At 38.9% G+C, this 27309-nt stretch overlaps 1 protein-coding gene across 1 annotated transcript in view; it reads right to left on the bottom strand.

Annotated features, from left to right (window-relative positions):
• The window catches only part of LOC148836341 (uncharacterized), a 55396-nt gene extending 28995 nt beyond the window's left edge, over positions 1 to 26401 (bottom strand). The window contains exons 1-2 of the mRNA XM_088914133.1: positions 26272 to 26401; positions 25630 to 25710 (exon numbers count right to left, since the gene is read on the bottom strand). Of these exons, the coding sequence (XP_088770259.1) occupies positions 25630 to 25710; positions 26272 to 26401 (211 nt within the window). The remainder of the gene's footprint in view (positions 1 to 25629; positions 25711 to 26271) is intronic.
• Between the last annotated feature and the right edge of the window lie 908 nt (positions 26402 to 27309).

Here is a 27309-nt window from a genome sequence, read left to right on the forward strand (position 1 = left end):
CTTAGAATCCAAACATGCGATATAACTCAAACAACGCACACACACAGGTACTAATACACGAGGATACATTTATTCATACATAGAATATGCATGTAAACCTAACAGATCTTATCGTGAGGGTTATCAGAATACAAAAGATATATATTCATTCAGTTTCAAAGAGTTACACATATCAAGAGGACATACGTTCGGTATATCATTCATTTAGACTGTTTCGTAATTGAACTTGGTTACAAATTCTACATTAGATACTCAAAACAAGTACATAACTCTTAGGAATTAAATTGATATCAACTGGTTGGGATAACAATTGAATTCTCGAGCAGTAATGCAGTGAAGTTGAATACTCATTCAATATCTGGGGATTCAGATCTCCTGCAGGCACAAAGAAACAGTTGCAGGCTTGTTGCTGTCCAATCTGTGCTCTCTGGCTCCATGCCAGGCTGTGCTGTGCTGCTTGTGATGGTGCACTGCTGCTGCTCACTGAAGACCGGCTAGTTAGTGTTGGCTTTAACTAGTGAAGTTTGTGCACAGGAGAAAAGATGACTGTGGGTTCCAGCAGGTCAGGAAGAAGACCGGTTCGTTCCTGATGATGCGCTAGTTCTGAATACTGATTCAGCTGTCCACCATTCCGACCTGTTCACGAGGCTTGCTGCTGGTGCTAACCTCAGGTGGATCCTTTGGTTACTCTCTGGCAACCTCCGCTCTTGACTCTTAGAACAAAGCAGTTCTGGCATTCAGACGCACTGGCTGTTACGTGGTTGTCCAGGCTGAGTCTCAGAATGTTCAGGAGGCACGCTGCGAGAATGTCCTGCCCTTGGGAGCCTTTCTGCTCCTGGGCTGTCCTGCCATGGAATTGTCTCGCACCCCTGGAATTTTTCTTTAGAATTCTCCTTAGAATTCTCTGTGTTGCCTGTTTTTACCTGGAGGAACTTCAGCTCGTTCATTGGCTGAAAGTTTCATGGGCATCAGAGACCCATGTGGGTTACTCAGCCCTACCAGTTCCTATTGGCTGATGATGAGTAACCATGCCCTCTGACCTTGGGGTTGTAAACCACTTGGATGAGGCTCTGCCTTGGAATCTTGCAGACTTTTAGGCACCAATGGATGACCATTGATCATGAAAGCCAGGCTTAGCTAAGTGCATCCCCATTTGGGAGCTGTCCCTTATCAAAAGTAAACACCTTAAATCAGCCTGCATGAATAGTTTCTCTGTGGCTGCACCACAGAGATGAAGAGAGAGGGGGGCCTCATTTGGGAAAGCACAGCAACACTTAATTCTGTCTTATTAATAAGCCTCGCCGCTACAGTGGGCTACCACTAACAGCTATATAAATATATTATATTTATATAAATTATCATTGTTAATGACATTCAGAAACTATTTTTATTTTCAGATATCAAAGTTTCCTTTGGTTTTTAACATGATTCTATATTAATATTCCAGATTAAGATTTAAGATTTAAAAAGTACTTCAATTATATTATATAACACTGAATTAATTTAGATGGCTTTAGTCAGGGCTCTGGTTTTCAGTTCAGGAGAAGCCTGTAGGCATGCTACAGCCTGAATGTCTGTAGTAGAAGCTGGTGTAAGAATGCAATTTAGTGATCTAGACAACCCCTAAAACTACTTGTATTAACATTACTTGAAGCATGCACTGCATGATGACTTTTACAATTTGCTATATTGATTATATTTCTTAGTTTTACTAAATAATGGTGTTATTATAGTTACATTCCCCTTATAAAAGGGGCTCAAGGATTTAAACTTTTGTAGTAGTAAACTAATGTTTTCACTAACGTCTTATGCACCACAAGTGCCACCTATTGATCGTCTTTTGTCAAGTGAATCACACACTGAAATACACTGTGGTATAATGAAGAAAAATGCAGCTAGCTTACTGCGGCAATGAGTTCTACCGCTTGTTATGAGTGGTTGCGTCTGTAGATTCAAGCACAATAGATCTAATTTATCTTCCATTCCCACAAATATTAACCTGTTTAATTTGGACCATTGATTGTGTATTATATATATTTTTTCTCATCATACATGTATGTCTCTTATTTGTTAATGGATTTAAGTTGTGTTACATGTATAGTGAACTGTTATGTCTTTTACCTGCCTGCAAAGCAAATTTCCCATCTTGTACAATAAAAGTGAAGTAGTACTGCACATCTGCTGATACTCCGAAACACATCATCAGTGATGTTCCTAGATTCATTGGGTCTTTCAGGTCTTTCAACATCATACACCCTCCCCCAGGTGACCCAGTTGAGGCTGATCAGATCTCAGCTTGTGTCTAGGTGGCAGTAAACTAATCCCCAAGGATCTCCACTATTAACCCAGAGCCATCTTGAAGCTCTTTCTGCTGCTTCAGTTGTTTTAATAATTGCTTACACTTATATTACACTTTTCTAGAGACTCCACTCAAAGCACTTTACAGGTAACGGCAACTCCCCTCCACCACCACCAATGTGCAGCATCCACCTGGATGATGCAATGGCAGCCATAGTGCACCAGAACCATCACCACACATCAGGTATTAATCGGGAGGAGCAGAGTGATGAAACCAATTTATAGATGGAGATTATTAGGGGGCCATGATTGGTAGGGGCCAATGGGAAATTTGGCCAGTACGCCAGGGTTACACTACTATTCTTTTGTAGAAATGTCCTGGGATTTTTAATGATCACAGAAAGTCAGGACATCGGTTTTACGTCTCATCCAAAGAGTGGTACTTTTTTACAGTATAGTGTCTCCGTCACTAAACTAGGGCATTAGGACCCACATGGACTGCAGGGTGAGCACCCCCTGCTAGCTTCACAACCTCAACTGGCATGCACCTTGCTTTCCAGCCCATGCTGTGACAGTCACTGACTAGTCCCTTGTACTTGGTGAGTTTCCTTTGGTTATCTTCTCAATGGACAGAGAGCACCAGTAAGATAACTTGTATGGTGATCTCTAAGTCCAGCATGATGTCTGGTTTCAAGGTGGTTGTTAAAATCTGTTGGGGGAAGCTGATTTTCCAGGTCTGTCAACAAATGCCAGTTCCTGGCAGATGCCAAGATCCCTAATGATGGGTTTGTTGAGGGTTTAGGCTGTTATCCAGCTCTTACAAATGTGATAGATTGTGTGGGAGGTTGCACCTGCTTACTTTCATGAATCCCTGTGCTTACTGCTTCTGCAATGGCTTTCAGGACTTGGTAGTGGCACCAACGATACCGCCTCTCTGCTGCTCAGGATGTGCTCCATGGTTTCTTGTTTTGAGCACAGAAGACACCCTGGAGACTCTGCCTTGCTCCAGATGTACTGGTTAGTTGGACACGGGAGCACATCGTACACCACATGGAACTTGATGTGGTGGGGTTCTGCCTTTACAACTCACCCCATTTGATCTTCCTTTCAATTGCCTGGTCCAATCTGGTCCAGGCTTCCTGCTGTCTCATCCCCACTACACCTGTAAGGTCTGCTGGACCTTATCTTCTCCACAGCTTTTCTTTTTTATTCCTATAGCAGTTGGTGTCTTTCCTTTCCACTGATAGTATTGCTGCAAGGGGTTGGAAAAAATCCTAATCCAGCCTACCCTGAGTCTTTGCCCCAACCAGCCTGTTGTGGCACAGGTTAGCCTCTGCTTCTTGAACAGCTTTCTCTGCTCTCCACTTTCTTGTATACAGTTATATCCTTGCTTTAGATACTTTCGCGTCCCTTGAGTCTCTGTAGTGCATCACCCCTCTGGCCTGTTTCCTTAGTGTTGTTGGAGACATTTTCCCACTTCTCCTTAAAAGACAGTTAGGAGTCCATCTCAGAAGTTAAAAGAAGTTTTTATTTTTCGTGCATGGGATTGAAACACACAGAAATGCTTGGTGTATTTTTTTATCATAATAATTAAACTAGAACAGTCCTTAAATATTTTTCTGTTATCTATCACACTCGCATGTGCTTTTTAGATTGGTAGTGTTCTGGAATCACACACATCTTTCTGTTCCCTATTTGCCAAAAATAACTTCTTTTAACACAACTGGTTACTTAGGTTCATAGCATGCATTCCTATCTAACAGAAGTTAGAATTACATAGTAGTACTTGTGTTCAGCATTCTTCCAATCCACTTTCAACTAGTCTGTGGATGTCACCTTATAAAATACTGCAGCTTCAGTAGAAAAACTGTGTACAAAGTTCACAGAGACCCTCTCAACAGTGTGGTCTGCACCAACTTATGTGGTATTGAGCCATAAGCATTAGCGAGATCTAACCAGAACACTGCCAAGTTGGCAGTCTAGCTTCTCTGATTAGTTGAGACACCACACCAGTGTTTTCCAGATATTCAGGCACTCCTGGGATGCCCCCCCTTTCTTTACTGATATGTCAATGAAGCTATTCTTGGTAAAAAAAGTAATCAATTGGTTAAGCACAATACTGAAGAAGATATTCCTTTCTACGCTTGACAGGAAAATGATTCTGAACTGATCTATCCGATAGGAATTTTCTTTCTTTGGAATCCATACACTGTTTGCAAATCTCCACAGTTCTGCGATCCATCCCATCCTCCAGATGACTAACAGAATCTTCCAGAGATGCAGAAGGAGCTTCGGGCAGTGCTTGTATAATTTGGTCCTGACGATGACCTTGATCTTGCTTTTCTAACAACATCCTGGACCTCCTTCAGCTGCAGTTCTCTCATGTCAAACTCTGTTTGGCTCGAGAAGATCTATCAGGATGTTAAACTCTCCTGGCTCCTCCTCCCTGCCTGGATTACTGTAGGTATCTTTCATGTGGTGGTCTATATCCTTCTTTGAACATGACAGCTTGCCACTACGTTTGTGCCCTAATAGCTTCTTGGTGAATCTGAATGGGTTGGAGATGTATGTTGCTCACTTTCTTGCCCTTTCTCGACGGCGTCTCTGATGACATTCCACCTCATCATTAGGAGCCTTTTCTGCAGAATGCTATGTAGCTCAGCCAAGGATGCATGTTGCTCCTCATTCGCACTTGTGTACTGACATTTCAGGGTTTTCAGCTCCTGCCTGAATTTTTGTCCTCTGGTTCATGGAATATGGTGCTTTGGCAAGTCTCTCCTCCTCCGCACCAAACTGCTCTGAAGCCAGACTCAGTGTGACAGTTGTCATAGTTTGCAGCTTTCTGTCAACACCAGCTTTCATAGTTACCTCCAGCACTGTGTTCACATCATCCTCAAAATGAAGCCACAGTGACTTTTTGTCACTGGCCATTTCATTTGTCTACCCTCTGGATGCTGGTTGGGGCAACATCCTACACATGGAGGTAAATACACTGAATTAATACATCTACTGATGCTCCTAGACACATCATTAGTAAGTAATGTTAGAATAATTTGAACAATTTCTCTCAGTCACATATTATGAGCATGTGGAGTTAGGGATTTATAGTAGCATGTTTTACTTATGATAAGGTATTCATTATGTGTGTTAGAGTAATTAGTGTTTGTTTTGCTAAAATGTTTATTCAGGGATGACTGCAGAGAAAGTTTGCCAGTTGTTGGTGACAGCGATTGTAGTGTTGAGTAGGGTGGAAAGTGACAGAGAAAATAGATATTTAAACTCAACAAAGGACATGAATCTGAATAGATATTACAGATGATAAATTGTGTGAGGAAATCCATCAATGTTAAAGGTACAAAATTAAGTACTGTACACATTATTATTGCTTTTAATAATATAACAAAGATCTTTTAAATTAAGAAAATATTGTCTTTGTTATTGTACAAATTGATAAAACAGTTACTCCTAATTTAAACAGAACATTTTAGTCCAATTAACTGAATCTAAATTTTCACATGCAAATTTACAATTGCTGATTTAAAATTGGTGGTTATATAAACAGGTGTCAATTCTAAATTAAAAACAAAAAGACAAAAAAGTGCTGAGCAGCAGTATAAAAACCCTGTGCAAAACTGATAAATTAAAACAATGAATCCAATTAATATTTAAAAACTTATGTTCTTCACTATATGAAACTATTTCTCCATTCCTCCATTTTTATAACAGTCTCATACAAATTAAATTACACAAATTAAAAGCAGAAAAAAGGATCACCTAAAACAAGAAAGGACATGGTGTGATTAAAGACTAAGAGCAACGAGGAAAGGGAAATAAAGAACAGAATTGCAATGGTCATGGTGAACAGGCAATGAAAAGCATAGATTGTGTAAACAAAAGATAACTTGTAGATGTTACTTTCATGATAAAAGTTAAAAAGAAGGGAAAGACAGGACAGGAATAAAAGGGAGGGAAGGAAAGCAACAGAAAGATATTGTGAGAATGGCTGGAGGCTGAGGTAAAAAGGGGAACAGGGTCCAAATTCAAATTTAGACATTTCTGCCTTTCACAAGTCCATTTGCAATTCGCCAGATTTTTGTCTTACTGTTTAACTTTCATTATCAGAAAACTGTTTATGTCTGGTAAGAGACATGGGAACCTGGATTATTCCATCAGCACAGAGATCAAACAGGACAATTCACACACAGTATTTGATTTAACTAATATTTCAAAATTTAATCTTATTAATTATAATATATTATTTAAATGAGTGTAAATAATAGAAAGTGGCAATCATTTAATCAATTGCAATTAATATCTTCATAGACTGTTCAACCTCTTACTTTTACCTGTCCATCATTTCCAAATTGTCACCCATGCCCACCCAAGATATTTGGTAAAATATGAAAATAAATTATATCTTCACTGCCTTATTGGCAAGAAACTTTAATGTTAAATCTATTTTAAGATTAAAGTATCTAAATTCGTTCACTGGGGAAAAGATAAAAACTGACTGATTTAAAAATGTTTTTATTTCTTCTTTTTATTTTCTTGACCTATTATTGTCTTTTCTACATAGCCCTTTCACCTCTTTCTCTTCAGTAATTTGAATGGGCTATCTAAGTGCAGCCACTCAGAATGTACATAATTTCTTCAAAACACCACTGGACTTCTAAGTGACAGGCTTAGAGTTATGGCACGGAAGGGGGATAACTGATAAGGATTCCAGATTCCAGCTAGGAACCCCCCCCCCCAAGGAAGGAAACCTAACACGGACCATTAAGAGTAACCAAAGTCTGGTAATGAGCTACGTCATGGTAATGAGCTACGTCAGAAGCGGCAGTAAAGAGCTATATAAACTGGAAGTTTTGTACCAGTATTTTGAACAACACTTCGGTTTTATTGTTCCTTGCATGCAATAAAACTCATCTGTTTAAACTTCATCTAGGGATCCAGAACTTATTTGTCTGTTACAACACCTGTAACGCAGGTGGTATGTGGCACTTGTGGTATGTTAGATGATAGTGAAACAGTTGCTTTATTTAAGCTGTTTCCCTACTGTCTATCTACTGTCTATAAAACCACATAATATGGAATATTAATATGGAAATTGTGGTAGCTGACAATAAAAATAACAGAAACATAATGTCTCTGAACATGCTCAATTATTTTAATTTTGGAATATAATTATAGTATACATACTTTATATCTTTATATATTTTATGGTAGTGGTAGCTAAAAAAAAAGACACGATAGTATATTCCACCTTCTTCAGAAACATTTTCTGCATCGAATTCATTAACTTGGTCACTTACTGTGGTTGCTTTGGAAAAGTTTTGATATGTTCGTTATGACTATATTAAGTTTGTATACTTTATAAAAAGCTATATTGTTTTAACCTTTTCTATAAATACTTGCTGTTGTTATTGTTGTCAAAAAAGATGTAGTACTTTTAAAGTCCAATTAATAGGGAATCTCATAACTATCTCATAATCCAATAAAGGTAATTTAACGATCTAAATACGTATATAGCTGATAGTTGCACCATATTCCACTTTCTTTGTAACCATAAATTTCTTTTCTTAAAAACTTTTCTTTTCAGAAGACTGTTATTTATTCTCTGTATCTGTTTCATTTTCTAATTTTGGTAGCACTTCTAACTACTCATCTTTCTTATATGTATTTACTTTGTAATCTTATAACTGTTTTTACACCTACTGTATTGCTTTGAGATGCCACTTTTAAAGGTGATATATAAAATAAAGTTTTTTTATTATTGATATAGAGAAACATGATCAGATTTTCCCTGGTTCAGAAAAAAAGAGCTAAAGTATACTAGGTTGCTGTACCTGGTGGAATGCGTATCTCCACACAATCCTCCGCCCCCAGCAAAGGCGGACACCTCCTCAGGACACTCCATCCCAGCCTCTCTGCTCACCACCGCCCAGGAATTGTCCCCACTGTCTATCTCCCCTCAGGAAGCACCATCTACACAGCAGAATTCACAGATGCCAATGCAACGTACAGTTGTCCATGATATCCAACTTTTGCCCATCAGTCAAGAGAAGGAGGAGAGATTGTACGTGCAGTGCATTGGCATAGATGGGAAAGCCAGAGCCGACCGCTACGCTGCTCTTCTGTTTCTTAATCTTGTGACTTTTGAAATTTACTAGAATTGGACCACATCCATAAATTTCAATGGGTGCAGAGGTAAAAGGGCCTCGCCTTGCACTCTCCGGTAAACCATTATTGGCATGGTTAATCGGAGATTCTAAAAACTTACTTTGTATGATTGGAAACGAATATGTGATCGAATCAACGAAATGCTTTGAAGAAAAAGGCACTCTTTTCCTCTGGTTTAACAGTCTGTGTAGCAACAAAACAATCTGGTTAAACAAGAGAGTGCATTGTTACTTTTTGTCAATGAAAAAATAAAGTATTTTCGTGTCGAATCAGTTGTCCTTCTTTCAGTTGGGTAAGCGTGATCAACATTAAGCAACATGGGGTCATTGTTATGATTTCTCTATTATTATCAAAACCCTCAACTTGTTCAATTGTGGTTATTTTGAAAACATTTTGACATGTTACTTGTAACTACACTGCTGTCGATATTGTAGCAATAGACAAAATGAAACACTTGGAGTTTGTAATGTAGGGATTTCTATCCATCTTTATCTAGTGGTTTCATTAGTGACAAAGGCTAAAATTTCAGCTTTAGATTTAAAAGGTTATTGTAACACGTATGCCATATGGCCGACATTACAGGTATTGTGCAAACCGGCTTGCCAGCGTGGTGACATCACTGCCTTCCCTGTGAATAGCAGGGACCTGATCTGCTGGGGTGAGAGGTGATATCCCTTTAGCTCAACTGGCTGGTTCCCTGTTGAGTGACGCTGGAGGTCTGGGTTCGATCCACCAGCGGCGTAGGGTGGATACCCACGTGAGCCTTAAAGCACTACATTATTAATAATATCTTCTGTGTCACATTAACATTGGAATGTTCTTTTTTACAAGTGTAAAAAGAGGCGATACACAATGTGTCTCCTCTATAATTCTTCAGTTTACAGAGAAATTCCACCAGAGCCTCACAACATTGTCCAATAATACTCTTCTTGTGTCTAATTTTTAGTTTAGCAGGATTTGCGCAATAAGCACATAGTTTGATGGGGATGACATTACCCACGTCTATATCACTGTACAACACTTGTTTGAGTCGGAGTGTCTTTTAATAAAACATGGCACCTTGCAGTACATATACTGTAACTACTTCAAGTGGGTGGCTGCGTCAGCATGCATAGTCTGCAAAGGAACAAGTAATAAGTTTATTCCATGCTGAAAAGAGAAGAGAGAAAACACAACGTTTCGTCTGTGAAGCCTTCTTCAGGTGTGAGGGTCTTCAGCTCAAAATGAAATGCTTGGAGTTTGTAATGTAGGGCGTTCTGAATGAGTTAAATTTTGATGCAGGACAAATGTATTTCCCACAAGCTATACTGTAGTGGCAGTACAGTAGCAGTTTGAAATTATTCGTTGGTAATAATAAATAACTTAGCTTCGAACATATTGTGATATTTAGAAATGTAAAAAATGTCAATATAGTGTCCATAATATTTGCTACTTGAGTTTTTCAAAGAAATTTTTATTTGTTAAAAGAAAACTCATGGTGACAGCTGGGTTCAAACCCCTGACTTCCACACAAGGCACATGCCTAACCCATTACGCCACACACATAAGTACATGGGAAGGAGTTAAACTGATGTTGCCATTTCCAAGAAAGTGTACTACTTTTATAATTTGACCTACAGTATATGAATATAATTATAGCATTATTAATTTCTTTAGATACGCGATTCCATATTATATTCCCTATTAATCAAATTCTAAAAAGTATGCATTTTTTTACTGCGATAACAAGCACAAATATTCATAGGACATGTTAAAACATTATAACCTTTTATAAAGTACAGTATATAAACTTAATGTAGTCAGAAGGAGCACGTAAAATCTTTAAACTACCAATACAAGCCATATACAGTTTACATAATATGTTTATGTTCCTAAATTAATATAGTTTATGACCTTCAGAAAAATTATGATCTTCTTCTTTTCATGCTCAGCTAATAAAATTTCCCTTTAGTTGTAAAATTCCTTATAAATATTCAATGCTAAGTGGATTAAAACATGCACAGTAAAGAGATTAAATGATTAAATTGTTTCACTAACAACCAATGCACCATGAGTGCCCTTGTCGGTCATTTTGGCCAGCCAAATCATGTACCGTGGTATAGAGTGGTGAACTGTGGGTAATTTCACTCGGTATGGGGTTGTATCGTGCATTTTGAATGGCTGCATCTCGAAACAAGTTCATAACGCGATAATTATTATTCAAAGGTTATGTATGTGAAACAACTGACCATATAAAGCAGAATAATGCTAATTCAAAATCCTTTACGATTACGCATGTTTTGTGAGTATTTGGCTCAACATCAGTGGGCCAACTTCACATTACTTCTTCCCAGCTGGGATCCTGCCCTGCGAAACTGAAAATCCAGACTTTTGTCAACATATTTACTAAAGTTATTCAACTGAGTTATCTCAGTGTTAAATGTCACCCCAGTGCTTATTGTATCTTCACACTCTCAGTATAATAAAAAAATGTGATCTCATATGCAGGTGTGAATTACATTAGGGTTAAAAACTTCTTTTTTAAAATATCTCAGATTTGTGTTAATGAATCTGTTGTAACTGTTAATACAAAAGTGAATATAATTGTGATTCTCTCACAATAAAATAATATGCAAACTAGATTCACACTTCTGACTGTGCATATCGCAGTATGTCAAATATTAATTTTCATATTTATAATAAAGTAATAACATGAATGAACATCCAGGATGCTTGGAAAGAGCAAGAGAATTTAAACAGAAATCACAATTGAGTTTTATACATTTATACAGCATTTTGAACAACAAAGTTGCTCTTGTAGTATATAGCACATATTTCAGTTTTTTGATGTAGCACTGAAGGTATTGTTGTGCCAGCATATTATCTCCTTGTAGAAGGAGGAAGGGAAACTGGGTGTGGGCTTTTATTTCCACTCCCATTCAATACACTTTCCGAATAGTCACTGATGCATCTTTAGTAATTTGTGGTTTTAATCTGATCTTTTAAATATGAAGATTTTGAAAGTTACTATTTCTAATATATTTCTATAATTAAAATAAGAAGTAAAACAATATTGTTAAATTATTGAAATAATTTAATATTTATAATATATTGGCATTTTTATTAATTGTATACATTAACATACATATATTTACATACATACTATTCTATATAGTCACTTAACATTCACAATCTCTTAAACCCATAGCAGTACAGAGAACATATCAGATGTTAAATTAAGGAAGGGAGACACTTCACCTCCAACCCCCACCCACCGGACAGATTGAGAAAGGTGTTACATCCAGTCAAAAGAGATGGCTAATGGCTAATGAGAGACTATGAACTGCAGCAACTCCTGTGCCGATGTTAGTAGTTTTATAATAAATCAAATTCCAATAAAATTCACTACAGAAAGTCTTCTTTTTCTGTTTCAGCTAAATGAGATTAATAGAAAGTCAAATCAGTAAGGATCTCAAAGTTTAATAAATGAGCTCATGGATCCACAATATTTTGCATAACGAAACTGTCAGAGAAACAGACCTTAAATTTAGATTAAGTTTAGATTACTATGAGATTAGGATATCATAGTAGGTGTTGGAACTGTTGTGTTTTATATAATTTCCCTGAGAAAAGGGAAGTTTACAGAAGTAATAAACACATTCCTATGTGTTAATACATAACACTTAATACTTTCTACTCAATGAAATAAACTTCAATACCGTCAGACAGACGGATTTTCAATTTAAGATGCTTTGCAAGCAGTACACAACTTCTCAAAAAGTACCCCTTTCTCTTGTGCAAACTCAACAGAGATTTGATTTTTTATAGTTTCTAAAACTTTGACTATCTGCCTCAGGACTAATTCATAGTATATTCAAAACAAAACACCCACTGGGCACATCGTAATTTGACAAGCAGGTGTGAAATAGGTTCAATAACTTCTGTTATTCAGATTTGTGTTAAGATATGTATCTGTTGTAACTGTTTATACAATGACAAATATAATTTTGCTTCTACTTTATTGCCTAATATTGTAATTGTTATATGTGTATGTTTTACAAGGCATATGGATGTTGGGGTTACTTACAGGTCCAGTTGTAGTGTTTTCATGTTTCATGTAGTGTTGATGTTAGTGGTTTTACAAAAATTGAATATACATCTTTATTTATTTGTTTGTTTGTGGAACAGTTTGTCTTAAGTCACACTGTTAGACTATATAGTGTAATGAGGGAAAAAATCACAGGACCTTTTTCTCCTAATCAGGATTTTTAAGTAGTGCTTTCTCCTATTGTTCCTCACATGCAAATCACATGAAGTCATATCTACAGATACACCATACTTTATATACAGTATGGTAACATATAGTTTTAAAGCCAGTAAAGAACAGTGTGTGAAATATATTTTTATCATCAAAATTCAAAGTAAAATTGTTTCCTGATGACTTGTTGCTGAAATTTGCGTGAAGACAAAATATAGATTACTTTAAAGCAGATGTAAACTGAAAGAAGCACATCGTGTTTACAGTAAGCTTTAATAATAAACTAGTTTTTAATGTATCCAACTAAGTAATTTTGTTTTTGTAAAATAACCCTGCTTTCTTTTTTAAATTATTTTTATATTAAAATGTAATATAAAGTATAAAAGTCTAAACGGTATACAACTGAAATTCTATAATTGGAAAAAGACTGTCCCAACGGGCTCAGCATTGACTGGGATTCAAAACCAGGCGTTTTCTGGCAACAGCCCGAATGCTTCCATACACCATGTTAAGCATTCACTGTGCAGTTTTAGATAGCAGTTTTACAAAGTAGTGTGTCCCACAACAGAACATTCTAAAAATGTTATAAAATATTTTATTTTAAAATATATATTTTTTTTAAAAAGCGCAGTGCAGTGGGGTGGGGTGCGATGTGTGTACCATTATCTGCTACATTATCTGGCATGCATTCTAAATGGCTGGATCTGTACATGTTGCTTTGGTATAGTGGAGCCTTCTTCGAGTGTGAGAAAGACAAGGAAATCAGCAGAGATTATATAGCATAGGAGAACTAAAGCTGGGAGTGTAGAGGAGGTGGGAGCAAGGGGTAGTGGGCACTCAGGTGGTGCAAAGTCAAGAGAGGTGAAAAGAGGTGTGAAGTGGAAACCTGCAAATGAATAGAGAGAATTAGAAGGAAATTAGTCTGTCATTGAGAGAAGGGGGAAGGTGTGAGCTTCGTTTCATGATAACTTTGGTTTCGGATATCAATCAATCAAGTTTTAGTTATAAATGCTTGAACAGAACAGCATACAGCGGTGTTGTCGGCAATACAATGCTTTATCCACAAGCTGGTTAAGAGTGATAGAAGAGTAGAAGGACAGAAGTTTATAGGAATTAGGTTAAGATTACAATACAATAAATTATACAATTGCTACTTACAATACAATTACAGCGCTGTTCATATGTGTCCTGAGAGTGCAAAGTGACAGGGGGGCCTCGGTGCTCCCTATCAGTTCAGCTAGGTTGCCTATTCGCCAGTGGCCATTTGAGTAATTGCAGGTGTCTGCTGTGGTTAGCTGTTTAGAAGTCTTATTGCCTGGGGGAAGAAGCCAGTTAGGATGTTTTCAGTGGTGGACTTATAGAAGTTGGAAAGGATGTGTGATGGAAACTTTTTTAGTCTGCGGAGAAAAAATAGGCACTGCCGTGCTGTCTTGGCTATAAGGTTGGTGTGGTGGGTCCAGGTTAGACTGGGATGTTGGCACCTAGGAATTTGAAACTGTTGACTCTGTCCACTGCGGACCCACTGATGTGAATGGGTGTATGGTCTGTTCCTCGATGCTTCCTGTAGTCACGATCATCTCCTTAGTTGTGCTGATGTTCAGAGAAAGGTTGCTATCCTGGTACTATGCTGTCAGCATTTCTACCTCCTCCCTGAACGCGGACTCATCACCATTCGTGATCAAGCCAATGATCGTTGTATTGTCCACAAACTCAATGATGGAGTTTGTTTTGTTCCTACTGATGCAGTCGTGGGTGAATAAGTAGAGGAGAAGCCTGAGCACACAGCCTTGGGGGGTACCGATGTTCAGAGTCAGGGTGGAGGATGTACTTGTGCTTACTCTCATCATCTGCAGTCGGCCCATCAGAAAGTCCAGAATCCAATACATAGAGAGGGGAGCTTAGTCCTAGGTCCCGGAGCTTGGTGATAAGCCTTGAGGGTATGATGGTGTTGAATGCTGAGCTGTAATCAACAAACATCATTCTCACATACATTCCTGTCTTATCTAGGTGTGAAAGGGTAGTGTGTAGAGGAGTGGCGATGGCATCCTCAGTTGATCTGTTCTATCTACATGCAAATTGCAGTGGGTCCAAAGTTTTGGGCAGTAAAGAGGTGATATGTGCTTTGATCAGCCACTTGAAGTATTTCATGATGGTAGATGTGAGTGCAACAGGGCGAAAATCAGACAGCTAACACTGGTTTTCTTGAAGCAAGAGGGGACTGTGCATTGAGTGATGGAGAGATTAAATATGTTCGTAAACATGTCTGCCAGTTGATTTGTGCAGGCCTTCAGGACGCAACCAGGGATAGCATCAGGGCCAGGAGCTTTGTGTGGATTAGTCTTTTTAAAGACTTTGTACACCTCAGCTCTGGAGAAAGACAGTGGGTGTTCCCCCTGGTTTACTGGGATTTCCAGATATCTGGCTTTTTGATGGCTTTTCTGAGATCGGATCTGGATTTTCTGTACTTGTCCTTGTCTCAGAGTTGAAATGTTCTAGCTCTGAGTTTAGCCACAGTTTTTGATTTTGGTATGTGTGAACAGTAATCCCGGGAACAACACCTTCTTTGCATTTGCTGATGTAGCCAGTAGCATAGTCCGCATATAGGTTAATGTAGTTCCCGGCAGCTTCGCGAAAATTCTACCAGTCAGTGGTGGCAAATCAGTGACTTAGAATAGAGTCCGACCAGAGCTGAATGGTCCTTGTCATAGGATTCTCCTGCTTGAGTTTCTGCCTATAATCAGAGAGTAGCAGGATGGAGGTGTGATCAGATATGCCGAAAGGAAGTCGGGGAATGTGTTTGTTCCACACTTTGGGCAATTTATATGCTGATACAGGTTTGGCATCATCTTCTTCAGGTTCATGCCATTGAAGTACCCCACTTTGCCCTCGGGGTATGAGTTCTCAAGTCTGCTTAGGTGTTCATGTATTTCCTCCAGTGTTTTTGAGCTGTTAGCCTGCGGTGGAATATAAACTTCCGTGAGGACTACCAGTGTAAACTCCCTCAGTAGATAAAAGGGGGGGGGGCTTTTAATTGTCAGATGTTCAAGATATAGAGTGCATGACAATGGAATAGCCTCCACATCTGAGCACCAGGACTTATCAAACATGAAACATACCCCTCTGCCCTTGTTTTTCCCTGAATCTGTTGTCCTGTCCTGTCAGTGCACGGAAAAACCTCCTGGTAGAATAGTGGTGTCTGGAGTGGATTGATTGAGCCAGGTTTCAGTAAATGCTAGCATGTTGCAGTTCTTAATGTTCCATTGGAAATCAAGCCTTACTGTCAGTTTGTCCAGCTTGTTGTCAAGTGACTGAACATTAGCGAGGAGTATGCTCAGAAGCAGAGGGCGATTCCAGAGTTGTCTCAGTCTAAGACATCTGCCTGCTTACTTGTCTTCCTGCACCGCGGCTTGATTTGAGGAAGAGGTACAGGTAATCCATCATCATATTCGATGCAGACCTTGTTGAGCTGATAGTTGATCTTATGTACATTCGTGTTTGTTGTCCATATTATTAATGACCATATTATTATTACTTTATTAACTACTTGAAGAATCTTGATAGAAAGCCTGGTAAATACAGAAAACCGTTGGGCCCATAAACACGTCATCATTATTCTCTTAGAGGTTAATTGCACTTGTTAATTTACAAGCATTGATTGTTTTCTTCTAATGTGGGTCATATTGACTGCCTAAGAGAAGAAAACTTTTTTTTATGAATAGCACTTTACTGCAACATCTATAAAAATAGGCTATAGACAATGGTCCTGCCATTCTCATGCAGAGCAAGTTCCTCTGCAGCAAACAAGACTTATGAATGCAACTGAAAGAGAATGAGATATTCAGAACCATTTTTCTGTACCTTTGACTATCATGGCTTGTACTATACTCTATGTAATGTAATAGGGAAAGTCTGCAAACCTTTACTGCTGATTGCTTAGGTGCAACTGTTAGTGGGTATAGAGTATATTACATACCCTTTGACCTAAATTAAACAATTTGAATTGTTAATGCCTTATCTTGCCTTGTTGTCATAAGGAGCACTTTCATAGTGTGCTAATAAAAATGCAACTCTCTTTCATGCTTATAGAATGCCTAAGAACTATCCTTTTGCATGTTCTTTCTTCTGGAAGAATTAACTTTGTCTACTGGAAATTTGCATAAATTATTTATGTCTTTGAAAAAGACAGCTAAGTGATTTTTTTCTAGCTGTTCTTTAAGTAAGACTTCATGCATTTTGACATGTATGATATAAATCTAACAGTTATTTGCATTTTTCATCAGCACTGTTACCTAGAATAAGAGCCAAAGCAATTAAACTGTAAAGACTTTTTTTTTCAAAAAAGAAAATCATAGAGCCATATTTAAAATACAATATGAACTTACTACTTGTTAGCCTAAGTTTTAAAGTTTTCAAAGGTATAATCTGTAGTTAGGTCTTAGATGCAATTTCCACTTTTCCTTTTGTTCAGGTTTCAAACCAAACTCTGTGATTATCATGGTATTCTGGTAAACTTTTTTTATAATTGTCCAACCTGCTTGGACTGGGAACTCTGCACATGCCAGCTGGGTTGAATAAATGTGGTCTGAAGAGAAAATCAGGCTAAAGGTGGAGTCTGGGCAAACTTCTTGTAAAGTTTCACCACCATTGTCAAAGAAATTGAGAGTAATATTGGATGCTATATGTCTGTTAACGTAAAACCCTTTCTTTTAAAATCAGAAAAAATGTATCAATAATGGTATAATATGTGCACATTTAAATAACTACTAAACTATACTTGCTGCTGTACAGTAACAATAGTGGAAATAGTGGTTTAATTCAACTCTTCATTAAGAGTGCTGCATAACAATGATTAAAGACAATTAAAAATATTATTTAAAAATATTATATTACATTTTCTCTTTTTTAAAGTATTACAAATATTGTATATTCAAACCAAAATCAACAGCAGTGACATTAAAAATGTCCTAGATTTGTTAAAATGTTAAATTTCTATTTAATAAAAACTTTAATAAGAGAAAGAGAAACACTTAGCACAAGGTTACTGCAGTATGTAGCAATTCATCCGAAAAAGAAAACTTGAAACACTGCATTTATCATCAGAACACAAAATCTGTTCTGTTCTCTTCATTCAGTCACAAGAAAATCAGCAGGATTAGAAATGTGAAATTGTATTAGGTGATGTAGAGCTTTCTATTCTTTTTAAGTCTGATTATCTACTTTTCTTTAGTAGACAATGTCCTGTTTCTAATATTCTTTTTACCATTGGTGCTTGAATAGGAAACCACAGGCTCATTCAAGGTGATGCTGCCTTGATAGCGATTTTGAAAAGATCTTTTTTTTTTGCCTTGCACCTTCTTTAATAAAAATACTTAGTACCCATAATGTGTGGAATCCTATTAAAATCATGCTCATTAAACTGCACATCATTAGAACATGAAAAATGTTAGGTATTCAAAGCTGCTGTTTTTTTAATAAAAATGCTCAATTGCTTTAACAACACATAATTAGGAGAACCTATTACGAGCAGTTTAAAAAGCAATTCTTGTCAATAGAAAAGTGAAGCTCAGTAGCTTCTAAGCATCTGGTCATAATGCACTGTAGTTTCCATTACTATAATGGGACACGGCCAATTTTAATGCATATTGTCTAAATGACACTGCTGGTCTCTCTTGAATTTCATTTTACTTGGCAGTAATTTAACTTTTTTCAAAATCACATTGCACTGCATATACAGTACATTGCCCTTCAGATTTTATTTTTCTTGTCACTACTGGAATAGCAACAAAATACATCATAAACAGAATGAGATACAAATTGGTATTATGTCTTTCTTACAAAAAATATACCATTTCCATAATACAATTAAACAGAGCAAAACCATAAATCATTTATTTTGTGAAACCACAGGGTCACATTTATTTTACCTCTATGTATCATTTTTAAGTAAAATTCAACAACAACAACAAAAAAAAATCACATTTCAAGCTGAAGATTAACTGTAAAAGGACATTCTAGTAAGACAAGAATCCAAAGCATATGTAGTGGTTTTATGGTTTTACGAAGACAATTAATAATTGTAGAAAATCAATCGTCAGAACAACTAACAACGCACACACACGGGTTCAATACACGAGATACATTTATTAACATAAATTGTGCACCAAACATATACCAGTCTGCCTGGATACAAGCGGCAGACCTTACTGTGAGGGTTATCAATATACAAGGTATATAATCTCGAAGAGATGCAAACACAAAGAGATACACAACAGAGAATATATTTCAATATATCGTTCGGCTACACCAAATCGCTAATCAGTGTTATTACCCACTGTTACTCTAAACTCAGAAGTAAATACATTACTCATGAATTAAATTGAAAACAACTTGTGTTGAGGTACAATTAAATTCTCGAGACGCAATGTAGAACATGGGGTTTACTTATCCACTGTGTATGGATTTGGAATTTCCCGGCACGAACACCAAACCAGCTGACAGGCTCTGTTGCAGCCTCTGTTCCAGTGGTTGTCCAATAGGTGTTGTCCCGGCGTCCTCTGGCTACCGGCCAACCATTCGAGGTGCAGCTCGGAGTAGGACAGGCGGAGGAATCTAACTGCGGCGCGCAGGGCAGTCATTGCTCCGAGGGGATCTACCAGCAGTCGGGCTGGCTAGTAGAAAGTTTCTATGCACAGAGTGTGACCGCGGGTCCTCGCAAGTCACTCTTTTGCCCGGGAAGAAACTGGTTCGTTCCCGGTCCAGCGCTGCTTCTGAATAAGCTATTCAGGTTGTCGACGAGGGTCCAACTGTAGGCTGCCGTTGATCAAGCGGAGCATTCACGTTGGTAGAATTCTGAGTACGTATGGGATCCTCGGCCTCATGCTTAGAACAAAGTCCAAGTCCCAGTGCAGACAACAGCAGTTGTCACGTGATTGTCTCTGAGGATGCGCAAAAATGGCCAAGGAGAGCCCCGACCTGAGCTTGCGCTACCTTTTTGACCAAGACACAGATGTGTGCTGATTGGTTGAGAGTTTGGCGGGCATTGGAGACCCACGTGGGTTACTCAGCCCTACCAGTCCCTGATTGGTTGATCAAGGTGAGATATGAGTCACTTACTCCTGACACTTAGGAATGCAGTCCAGATGTCCATCTGGCACTCCCTAGACAGATAGGCGCCAATGGATGACCATTGATCATGATAGCCAGGCTTAGCTAAGTGCATTCCCGTTTGGGAGCTGTCCCTTATCAAAAGAAAACATCTTAAATCAGCCTGCATGAATAGCTTCTCTGTGGCTGCACCACAGAGATGAAGAGTGAGATGGGGCCTCATTTAGGAAAGCACAGCAATGCTTAATTCTGTCTTATTAACAAGCATTGCCGCTACACATATATCCAAATTGAGAAAGAAATTGTTAGCTGCACACAAATTAAATGTTCTTAACTAGCCATCTCAATCTCCAGAACTCAATGTAATCAAAGATTTGTGTTTTAAACTCAAGAAGGTATGTACTTTATGGAAACCAAAGGCTTTGAAGGTACTAGAAAAATTCTACCGGGAGGAATACTCAGAAATCCTACTCAGAAGTGCCAGAAATGCTTTACACACTATAGGAGGTGTTCCTATTACAACAGGGGCATGAATAAATTTTGAATACACTATTGTCAGAGCCACCACGCAACCACACACTCACTGCCACATTCCAACATGTACTGTTTACCGCAATTAATCTATTATCCAACCACTTTCCTCCCTATTTAAGCCCTTCAACCGTACTACTCCATGCTCACTATTGAGGAATACTCTCAGAGCCCTACTCGTTCCTTTGCTTACTCTCTCCAGCACTTAATGACCTTTTGGATAACAGATCTTAGCCCTGCAATTTGCATTTTGGTTTCTGAATTCTCCTCTTCCTTCATCCCTACACCCTAACCTCACACAGGGTCCAATATAATTTCCACTAGCAGACCTGACAACTATAGGCAGAATTATGGATGCAGCTGGCTCTGTGAGAAACTTAAAAAAGCTTAAGGAGGAGATAGGATAAAATATGCTAATTTAAGGTGCTTTGATTGGTGTCTTAATCAACAAAAACTCTAGCTAAAAATATATAATCTAGTTCTTTAATGGCTACAATTAGACACAGATTTGTTAAGGTCTCCATTTACAATGATACACATAAGGCACATTTATTAATTTATGTAGAGCTCATATTTGCTATATAATAATTTAATATGGAAAGTTTACTCTGGTGTCTACCAGTGAATGATGTTTGCTTTTGCTTGGTTATATTTATGGCATGGATTTTTTGCTGTGTATTTCTTATGAACATTCTAGTTAAACTTTGTTTACGTAATACTTATCATCACTCCATTTAAATATTATAATTCCTCATTTAGTTGGATTATATTAAGCTATTTTATGATACAGGTTACAAGCAAAAATACCAAATTTAGAAACATTCCCTATCTTACTGAATTTGCATTATTTTATAATTGTAATCATTTGATATGATACTGTTTTCTGTCTCCTCAAAGGAAACATATAATTATAATTTACTGGTGGGTAGCTGCGTCAGCATGCGTAGGCTGCAAAAGGAACCCTCACACCTGAAGAAGGCTCCACGGTCGAAACGTTGTGTTCTCTTTCTTCTTTTTTTCAGCATGGAATAAACCTATTACTTGTTCCATTATAATTTACTGTCAAATTTCTTATCATAGCAGTGAGGCAAAATGTCTTTTCGTCCTGTTGGTAGCAGCATATGCTTGACTGGTATATACTTTGAGCATTTTTTCTTCACTGGTTTCATATCACTAATGAATGCTGATTGCTTGAAGCTAGATTATACTGTACAAAAACACCTGTTTTAAAATTGTTTTAAAACCTTCATAGCTGCTTCGTTCCACTGAACCATTCATCTTGTTATTATTCTGATGGATTACCTCTTCGGTGCTAAAAAAAATGCAAAATCCAGGACAAGGAACCCTTGTCTCCTCATCTTCTTTACGGCCAGACCTTGTCTCAAACAGTCAGACTCAAAATACCTTCAGAGTGCTCACTTTAAAAAAAAAACTTGCAATAAATAATAATACAGGAATGACCCAAAAGCAGCAGTGTAGATTGACAAAGGTTTTACCTTTCACAGAGAATGTGGTTTGGGTTATTTCTTTCTGCCAGTAGATTTTTTTATTTATGTCATTCTTTCTATAGTTGTTTGCTTGTTCTTCTTTGTGGCATTTTGTTTCTATTGTGATTAGACAGTCAAAAGCAGCACAGGCAGGACTCAGCTTCTAAACCATCAAATTTACTATCTATGAGCTTTGAAGTGCTACAGAGACTGGAGCCAGAGATTTTTGCAAATTAATATTTGTCCCAAAAATAAGATAAAAAAGAGAAAGAAGAAACAATAGCTGAGTAGCCTGAGTTCCATAATCCATACTTCCATCATGTTTTTATTTCAGTCTTATACTTAAGGTTCATAATATGACTTTTGTCTTCTTTGAGTTGTATTAAAATATCACTTTGTTCTTTACATTCACCTCAGTTGTTTATACAAAAAAGCAAAAGCAAGTCTTCACGCAATGGCTCTTGCTGTTTAATTTCCTTGGAAGTCTTCTCTGGTGCATTTGGTCAATCTGTTCGGGATTTTGAAGATTCATGTGCAATCTGTATTTTGTTGTTATTCAGATAAATCTTATTTGGATCCAACTGTTTAACGCTCCTTAAAATGTAAACAGAAACAGTCAGGGGGTTTCGATATAGCTTATGGATAATGTCTTTCAAAAATGCATCAAAATCAAAGATAAAAAAATATTTTCTCAATTATAAGGCATAAAGGCACTTTTAAAAGGGATGTTCCTGGTGTTTTAAAAAAGGAAGCCTGGATTATAAAATCAATGTTAATCAATCAGTGAATTATTCAGCTCATCATTGCATAGAAGTAAAAGAAACACTAATTAATAAATAAAGCAAATATATTCTAAATTTGTTCCTGCAAATTGTATGAGGACTTTTTAAAAAAGTGTAATGGACAGAGAAATCAAAACCCATAAATGAACAGAATGTAAAATAAATACTTTTGGTGATATAATTAATAATAATAATTACTTACACATAAGTAATATAAAGCGACACCTTTCGTCAAACTTTTGATAGGTACCACGCCCCCCTTTTTCAGCCAATGGGAGTCCGCGGTAGGTGGATGTCCCGCCCCCTTGTCATCCAATGGTGTGTTGTTATGGGTGCATGTCCCACCCCCCAGGAGCCAATGGTGTGTCGTTAAGGGGCGGATGTCCCGCCTTCCCCCTGCCGGTCGGGCCTGAGCCTCAGGGTCCAAAAGCCCCGGCTACCGCAACCCTCGATTTATAAATAAGTATGTGAAAGCGTGTGTTAGAGTTGGAAGGCGACCATGTCTGCCGCGGGGTTAAGCGTACTCTATTATAACCCTAGGGAATCGGGGAGTTACGGCGGCGTGGGGAGTCTGGTGAGGGCCACGAGATCCCGGGGTGTGAGCGGCACCAGCCGCGGCTGGGTGGCCGAGTGGTTGGCCGGCCAGGCGGCTTATACGCTGCACAAGCCGGCGCGTGTACACTTTAAGAGAAACAGGACCTTGGTGTCCGAAATGGACTGGCAATGGCAGGCCGACTTGGTGGACATGAGAGAACATCACGAGTTCAACGACGGTTTCTGTTACATCTTAACATGTATAGACATGTTGTCTAAATACGCTTGGGCTGTACCGCTGAAAACCAAGTCTGGAGGGGCCGTGACAGGTGCCTTCTGAAATATACTTTAAGAGGGTTGTACTCCTAAAAAACTACAAACGGATGAGGGTAAAGAATTTCTTAACAGGACCTTCCAAAATTTTCTCAAACGTGAAAATATTGAACATTTCGTTATGGCCAGCAATGTGAAGGCTAGCGTGGTCGAGAAGTTTAACAGAACTATTAAAACAAAAATGTGGAGGTACCTGACACACAAAAACATCTTTCGATATATATCGACGTCCTATCAGATCTTATTTACTCTTATAACCACAGTTACCACATGACTATTAAATGAACCCCGTCTTCTGTTACGGCCGACAACTCCCTGGAGGTGTGGAGAACGGTCTATGGCGAACACTTTAAGAGAAAACCGTCAAAGTTTTAATTTAATGTAGGTGATCACGTGCGGGTGTCCAAAATAAAGGGAGTGTTTGAGAAGGGTTATGAACAGACCTTCACAGATGAAATTTTCATTGTCAAAGAGCGGACCACAGCTCTGAAACCCTATTACAAACTGCAGGACTATGCAGGCGACGACATTAAGGGCTCCTTCTATGCAGAAGAGCTACAGAAGATAAACCCCAATGTTGAGAACGACTACCGCATCCAAAAGATTTTAGCAGCCAGGGAGCGTGGCAAAAACAAACAGCTTTTGGTAAAGTGGCACGGCTGGAGTGATAAATTCAATAGTTGGGTAAAGGCTTCTGAGGTCCGAGACATATAGAGGTGGTGAAAAATGAACCCCAATGGCTTCTATGTTACGCTGGCCAATAATTCATCCTTAAAGATGTTTCCAAAGAACACCAGCACGTGCTTCACAGAGCATCTAGCAAAGGCAATTGACCTGGATGGGAGCTAGGAAGTGGGCCTGGTCGAGCTACACTATCCGCATACGCTAAACACGTTTGATGAAGACAGTTTTTCTGTTCGTCAGCGAAGAGCTCAAGACTATATGGACATGTACCTTACCTAGAGGGTACTACAGCAACATAGAGCAGCTCTTGTATGAAATGAAACGGGCTGCGGAAAAATCCAAGTTAATGACTGTAAGTCTTAAATACAACCCCATTAGCCGGTTGGTAAGGACTGTTGGTGATAACTGGTTTGTAATACATGTGCATAACCGTCTGGCAAGGATGTTGGGTTTCAAATTTGGTGTCAGAAGTGTAAAATCACCGCACCCCGTCGATATGACTGACAGATTTAACACCATGTATATATACACAGATATCATAGAACACCAGTTAATAGGCGACGTCTACGCACCACTTTTGCGTTGTGTGGCCTTCTGAAGCGTGGATGGTGAATTCGTCACAGTATTGTACGACAAGCCCCATTATGTGCCGGTGAGCATCGATCATTTTAACAACATCACTATTGAAATAAAGACGGACCAAAATGAGCACGTGTCATTTGCATTTGGCAAGGTCATCGTCAAGCTGCATTTCAGACCTGTGAAAGCGACAAACATCTAAAAGGATGACGGTCATCAAGAGCTACGGGGATCCTTCTTTGTATATACACAACTACAAACAACAGGCAGGTTACAGATTACCAGGATTTTCTGGCTACCATTTCAGTACGGCGTGGGTATAGGGGGTATTTTTTTAGAGCGCTATTTAGAAAAGCCATGCCTTTTCTGAAACTAAGCCGCACATGGCATTAGCAGCTAAAAACATTCGCCAAAGACGTTGTTAGCAACATTACAAGCGCGGTCATGTCTAAGGTGGCAGCACATCAGCAGGAAGGTTCGGGTCCAGCATACATCCGCAGAGGTGTCAAAAGAAAACGACAGATGTCATCATCTCACCGTCGGGGGCCTCTGAAACCTGATAAAAGAATGACTAGCAATGGCTAGTCATCTCATAAAAGCTTCAGGTTGTCCAAGAAGAGGGCCGTGACACATCGCAATAAATAAGATACGAAACGAGACATATTTTAAATATGGCTTTTGTTCACGGCGGATCTGCAGAATGCGCAAAGTCGGAGCTGGACATATTTCAATTAGCGCCTACCCACACAAGCATCGAGAAGAGCTTTTACATAGAAGTTCCGCCCCTCACGGCCCTAACAGAAAATGCACCTCTGGAGTTCTACATCACAGGCAACGGAGAAGATCATTTAGATTTAAACAACACGCTGTTCTATTTTACCTGTAAAATAACGGAAGCAGACGGTCGGGACATTGATGCGGCAGCCCGTGTGAGTCTGGTGAATTACCCCATCGCTGCCATCTACAGCCAGGTTGACATCACCGTAGAAGACCGGTTGATCAGCCAGAGCAACAACTGTTATCCTTACAGAGCCTTTATAGAGTCTGTCCTGAACTACAGTGAAGAGACGCTGAAGACGCAGTATTCAACTGGGCTCTTTTACAAAGACACAGCCGGGCAACACGAGTCCACAATTTTGGATGGACCCAATCAGGGGTTCTGAAAAAGAGCATCATACACGACGCAAAGCCGAAAACTGGAGCTCCTGGGTCACATTCACACAGACCTGTTTTTTCAGGACAAACTACTACTGAATGGCATTGACCTGTATGTATTAAAAAGCGTGAGCAATATAGTTAATACATTTCAAGTGATTTATCACAAACACACAGACCCACAGATGAGAGAAAAAATGTTACAAAGACATCCAGGTGGGTCTAGGTATTAATGATCGTCTCCTTTCTGCTGTTATCTTAGAGACTGGGTCGGGCGTCGACATCTCTACCGGTCGTTTTAAAGTTTTGACAGACGCTGCACACCCCAGTGGGGCAGCCTTGAGTTTTTCAAGTAGCTCTTGGTTACCAGCGTTGGCTAGCACGGTGCCCGGCACGTTGATTTCAACCATAGCCTCCATGAACACATCCCAGCCTTTTGGCTTCTTGCTGTCCACAACTGCTTGCTGCCGCGTGAGAGCCCTGACAAGATCAATCATGTGTGAGCCCTCAACGGGTGCGCCCTTGTACACAAATTCTCCTTTTTCATTCCAGGCTATTATCGGTTCATTGCGGGCCATAGTCTTTACAATATATATATACAATATATATACATAGTCTACAATATCTTGGCATTCCTCCAGAACCGCTGAGACACGCTGTCCAAAATATACCCAAAGTCAGCGTCGCTCGATGACGGCTGTTGTGCTAACGTGTGTGATAGCTCGGCGGCTGCATTTTCTGGTAGTACAACAGTTAAAGTCTCCTTTTCGGAAGTCTCCTGGCGTACTTATGTCAAATACCTTTGTAACACCTGACAGTACAATTTCACTTTTTCATATTCGGCCAGATGTGAGTTCTGAAGAATATCTCTCATTTCATCATCCAACCGGCGGGTTGTTATTTTTCTTACATCGCTTTCGAGGCCAGACCTCTCTCAGAGTCGATCAAGCTGTTTCTGAGGTACCAGGTACATTTTTTCAGCGTGCTCCATTATTGACGTTGTAGAAGCCCCGTAATCAATGGTACTGCAATACTCTACAGGGTCCCAATAAAACCGCCAGACTGGTTCACCAAGAGTCTCTTTCTTTTAAGAGAAAGACCCTTTCGACTCAAAGTCTTTATAAGCTTACGCTTTCTCTTCAGGGTCCTAAACTGCTTAGCAGATAATGGTATGTTCCCTTTCAAGGTATTCAAGGTGATTTCAGCTATGGCCTGTACATGATCATTTGAAGCCCCACAGAGAATAGCTTTCTGCTGATTGGGGGTGGCTTTTACCAGAAAATGTAAGAGAGTCAGGTTTCTCCGAACGCGTGAAGACATGACGACGGCCCTAACGTGTTTTTTCGACTGAGTCTATGGTTGCGAGATCACGACTTTTTGATTTTTTAAATACATAAGCAGTGGG

This window comes from Atractosteus spatula, chromosome 4 (assembly GCF_055471065.1).
Source record: "Atractosteus spatula isolate fAtrSpa1 chromosome 4, fAtrSpa1.hap1, whole genome shotgun sequence".
NCBI lineage: Eukaryota > Metazoa > Chordata > Actinopteri > Semionotiformes > Lepisosteidae > Atractosteus > Atractosteus spatula.